This window comes from Nymphaea colorata, chromosome 6 (genome assembly GCF_008831285.2).
Source record: "Nymphaea colorata isolate Beijing-Zhang1983 chromosome 6, ASM883128v2, whole genome shotgun sequence".
In the NCBI taxonomy this organism is placed as follows: domain Eukaryota; kingdom Viridiplantae; phylum Streptophyta; class Magnoliopsida; order Nymphaeales; family Nymphaeaceae; genus Nymphaea; species Nymphaea colorata.
This window is the reverse complement of record NC_045143.1, coordinates 9213664-9218815: the sequence shown is the minus strand read 5'-3', so window position 1 is coordinate 9218815 and position 5152 is coordinate 9213664. Positions and strand designations below refer to the sequence as shown.

Here is a 5152-nt window from a genome sequence, read left to right as displayed (position 1 = left end):
TGATCAAACAATGGACAGAACAAACAAATATGTACATATACAGTTTATCAAATCCTAGATAAAACAAACCTTTTTCACTTCTAACTTCATCAAATTAACGATGCTCGTTACATGTATCGAGAACTTGACATCCCAATTCCTCCTATCCTAAGAACTCCTTTTAAATACCCTCTTAGATATATTGTTATTATTGCATCCACCCCAACATTTGGGATGTCGCCATTAACTCCTTTAGGAAACATGCATCATTTTATTTTACATCCTAGTTTGAATATAGAACATGTCTATAACTAACTTTGATAAATTGGTCTAGAAATTGTTGATTCAGTTTTCTAGTCTAATGAATCTAAGTAACTCATCCTACAATTGACTTTAATTTGTTTGCATATAAGAAGAGCACTTATTTCAACCATTCAAAAAATGCAACTATTATTGTGTCAAACCCCACATTGGAGATGCCACAAAAAATATCTCCAGAACAATTCTACACTTGAGTTTGAAATATATTATTCACCATGTATTCCATGGTTTCATTTTAATCAATATCCTAATTAAAATGACAAATTAAAGTTGAGTAAACCTACTATCACCAAATACTCATGTTATTCTCAGATTAAGTAATCACCACTAAATATCAGAGTCATGTTCAATACTTGAAATTGAAGCTCAACATGCAAAGATATATATCCCTTAAAGAAGTGGATTGACTGGTAAAACATTATTCATACTATCCTCATATGTAAAGGACATTACAAAGAGTTTAATTGGTAGAGAAGAAGACAAGCGGTCCTTGTCTCAAAATTCAGATCTTATTTCCAGCATATATGGCCTTGAGAATGGTCATATACTAAAAAACTTTGAACCATATCCATGACATATATACTTTAGTTTATAATACTTTCTGTGTTAGTGTATAACCTTTTATGGGTCTACCTCAATAATTTCAAGCTATATAACTAAAACTAAGGTTTCATATTGTGTTTAACCCTTATTTAATTAATCAGCTGTTTTATGTGTAACAAGAGTTACAAGATGGGTCATTTCCCTTTTTTAAGTGATTTTGTTCAACCTTTGTAAAGATTTCTGGTAACTTTTGTTATAACTTAAGTTAGCTATGATTTTACCTTTGTATCATGCAATCTGATTTTTTTTTATGTCAAATACTTTTTTGGGTTTTCAAAAATAAGTTAAACAAAAGGCTAAAGACATTTATGATTGTTCAACACCACATGCACATAACACAAAAATAGATTATGAGTTTGTGTGTGCATGGCAATTTTAGAAAAAGTCACTTTTTTAAATATCGATTAGTGTTACCAATTGAAAAGGTTTGATAAAGAAATATAAATGTCCAAACTTTTAGGGTTTAACTATCTTAAGAGATTGTAAAACATGCCTATAGTTCTAAAATCTAAACATTTCAAAAATTTTACCAACTTATTCATCCTCGGAATGCATTGATTCTTGTAAGCTCATATATCTTTATTATATTGTTCACAAATATAGATTCTATTAGACTTGCACCTTATTTAGAGAAAGAAGTTTCTAGGAAAAAAAATTATTTTTAATGTTTATCTTGACAATTATAATCTTTTATGTACCCCAAATACAGTCTAAAGAGAACATGAAGTCTTATTTTTTGTAAAAAGATGTTGAATTACATCTAGAAAACTTTAGAAAGTCATCCATAGGCTAGGTTTTATGGAAAAGAAAGCCCCTTTCTTTTATTTTGAAATAAAAATGTGTTTATGTGCATGTACCATACCTTCTAGAATTTATTTTCCATAATGTCGTTGCATGTGGACTCACAGTCATTCCATTTTGTAAATTATTTTGCATGAAATGCCATGATTCATGAGATGCAAAGTCTGTTCTATGATTTAGTTCTCCTTTTTGAACATCAAGTTTAAATGCTAAAAAGAAGAATATACAAAAGAGGTCTACATAACTAGAAAAAGTACCAATTTCATGATAATTTCATTGTTGGTTTTTTTAACATCAGAATGCTCATGTATCATTTGAAGGCACTTCATATCATATGCATCACATACATGCTTAAGTGAATTGAAGATACATAAACCGATAATGCCCTCAAAAAGAGTTTAATGGTTTATTATGTAAACCTCATAGAAGAAAGTTAATTGGTAGTATTTAATTTTGATTCCCTGCCAATCTCATCGTCCCTTTGGTGATGTTGTTTGTCTGGAGGGAAGGAAGATTTCAATGATGTGAAGTTGTATGTTCTATCAAAGATTGATGCAGTTAAAGAGAATAAACCTAGGGGCCCTCGTATATTGCACAATATTCACACATTATAGTCGTTAACATAAACCTTCCTGCCATGTTCTATTCATGTTAGATACGTTTACTAAGAACTTATCAACTTGGAGAACTCTTTGCCCCAATCATCAGATAAAATCAGGCACATTACATGAAAGAAATAGGAATTTATAAAGTAATCAACTTAAAATAATGACATACGGTGCCCAAATATACTATGTTCATCTACTTCTTTACTTCTATGATTGGTTACATGAAAAGATCATCTATTCACATGTTCTTGATTTTCATAGAAGACTTATGGTGAATGCATTGGTGTAGAAAACCTCCACGCTCATGTCATTGGGCCATCCAGCCATAAGAAATTGCATCAATTCAATCATCCTATAATCACAACAAAAAAGAATGTGCAACCTTAGCTGCATTCAAGCATCATTTACTCGACCAAAACTCGATCACATTTCTAATTTTTTTGGTCATCACAATGCAAAAACTAATCCTCTATCAATTAAGATCCTTTTTGGGGATTGAAACACCAAATTTTCCAATAAAAAGATCCAAAACCTGCACCATTATGGGAAAAATGTTGGTCAAGACCAATGTTGACTCCAAACACCAAAACTCTGCGTTCCTGCTACCAAATCGAGCAGTTAAGAACTCATTAGAAAGCCAAAGTCCTAAGCTAAACACCAGTGAAAGTTGCAGGGAAAATGATGAAGATTAGTTCAAGTTATGTCCGGATAAAGAGGGTTGAGAAACACACCTAAGCCACCTTGATAATCCATTTCCCCTTGAATCTCCTCATATTGGACCACCGACGGCCGTCGATGCCGCCAAATCGGAAGGCCCACATTCAAAATTTCCGTGGCAGAGATCCGAGTGAAGCGCCTGTCGACCAATCAGAACGCTCGTTTTGTCTACCGTTCCATTCCCGGTCAGTATATAAACACCACGCATCTCAATGTCTCTCTCCATCGGGCTCGGCTCCTCTGCTGGTCGTCTACTGTTCCTCTGCTCATCAATTTCGTCTCTCTTCTGCTTTGTTTCTGCTTCTTGCTAGATTCTTCCATTTCGTCGGGCGATCTTCTTCGTTACAGAATGGCTCCTGCTGATGAAACCAATGCTGCCACTGCTTCCGCTGACGCTGGCACGGGTCAGGCAGATGAGAAGCCAAAAGCAAAGAAGGGGAGGAAGGCTGCTGCGCCTAAAGAACCCAAACCAAAGAAGGCGGCTGCTCCCAAGGCCTCCAAAACTCCTCCCTCCCACCCTCCTTACTACGAGGTACTTTTTTCCTGTTAAACGCTCCTTCAATTTTGATCTGCATCCACGTCTCATGCTTGTTTCGGGGTTTCTTCTTTCAGCTTTGATCTATTTGTTCGGCTTGTTTTAGTCCATGGTGCCCTTGTTTTGCTTTGGTTAGTTCTTGGCTTCCCCCTGGTCCTAGTGTACGTCAGTGTTCTGTTTCAGTAGAATTGATCTTCTCCATCACACCACTTCATAGATTTCTGTGATTCCCATCTGTTCTTTCACTATAAGTTACTTTTGGAAAGGGTTATACTCGATGCAGATATTACTCTACTCTGTTCAGCTTCTTGTATTGATCAGGTGTCCATTTCTGCATTTTATTGTTTCTTCTGCTTATGGAGGGATCTATCCTCTCCATTAGAACTTTTCTTTTTTCTGTTATGCCTGTAATCATTTCTAAACCTTTTGATCGAATTTCTTATATACTAGAGATCCCCTTCTTCTGATCAGTGAGACGTTTTTTTTTCCCTTAGTTCCTCAGCTTACATTGGCTCTGTAGACTTTTGGAGTTTCTCTTTCATTGGTTTCTTTTAAGCTTTTTTGGTTCGTTAACCTCTATGCTGCTTCACTTTGGACGATAAGCATTTGTCTTCAGCTGGTGCTTTTTTTGGAAAATTCGCTGCCAATAGGTTTTTAGGACCGATTAATCTTTGTTTTGATCAATTCCTGATAATTTTGTGTTCTTGGAAATTGTTCAGATGATCATTGAAGCAATCAATGCAAGAAAGGATCGCAAGGGGACAAGCCAGTATGCAATTGCCAAGTTCATTGAGGATAAGAGAAAAGACCAATTGCCCTCCAATTTCCGAAAACTATTGCTGGTTCAGTTGAAGAAGTTGGTTGCGCAGGATAAGCTTGCGAAGGTCAAGGGCTCGTACAAGCTCCCGGCCAAAGAGAAGGTCTCCAAAAAGCCGGCTGCTCCAAAGAAGCCGGCTCCCGCCGCAAAGCCAAAGGCTCCTCCTAAATCTCCCTCGAAGCCCAAGCCCGCTGCAGCGAAACCGAAGCCCAAGCCCAAGCCAAAGCCAAAGGCTAAGCCAGCTGCTTCGGCGAAGCCCAAGCCAAAGACCACCACCGTCAAGAAGCCAGCAACCCCGAAGAAGCCTACCGCCTCAAAGCCCGCGTCTAAGGTAGCCAAGACGTCTGCAAAGGCTTCTCCTGGTGCGAAAAAGCCAGCGAAGAAGACGACTGCCGCAGTGGCAAAGAAGCCGGCGGCATCTAAGGCGGTGAAGGTCAAGAAGCCAAGGAGCGTCAAAACAGCCACGAAGGCGAAGGTGCCGGCAAAGAGGGCAGCAGGGAAGAAAGGGGCGAAGTGAAGGGGGTGAACGAATGGTATAGTCGTAGGTTGGATGTTTGTAAATTGCCTCTGACTTAGGTGGAATTTGATCTTTCTTCCTCCCCTTTTTGATCTTTTTCTAATTTTTGTACAAGAAATGAATCTTTTCTTTGTTTTTCCACTCTAGATTGGAATTTTTAGATGTTCTTTACATGATGGGATGGTTCCCATGGTTGTATCCCAGGAAACTCTAGAGATAAAAAGGAATACAGGTTTCCTTTTTTCTTCTCTCCA

The 5152-nt window shown here is 37.4% G+C and overlaps 1 protein-coding gene across 1 annotated transcript; it reads left to right on the top strand.

Moving 5' to 3' along the window:
- Window positions 1–3254: 3254 nt before the first annotated feature.
- On the top strand, window positions 3255–5152 carry LOC116256867 (histone H1-like). Its single transcript, XM_031633395.2, has 2 exons — window positions 3255–3561; window positions 4284–5152. Exons 1-2 carry the CDS (start codon window positions 3379–3381, stop codon window positions 4896–4898), a joined length of 798 nt encoding a protein of 265 aa, XP_031489255.1. The 5' UTR covers window positions 3255–3378; the 3' UTR covers window positions 4899–5152.

Coding starts and splice junctions, on each gene's coding strand:
- LOC116256867 (XM_031633395.2), top strand. CDS start 3,379: ATGGCTCCTGCTGATGAAACCAATGCTGCCACTGCTTCCGCTGACGCT. Junction 3,562..4,283: donor CCCACCCTCCTTACTACGAG/GTACTTTTTTCC, acceptor GAAATTGTTCAG/ATGATCATTGAAGCAATCAA.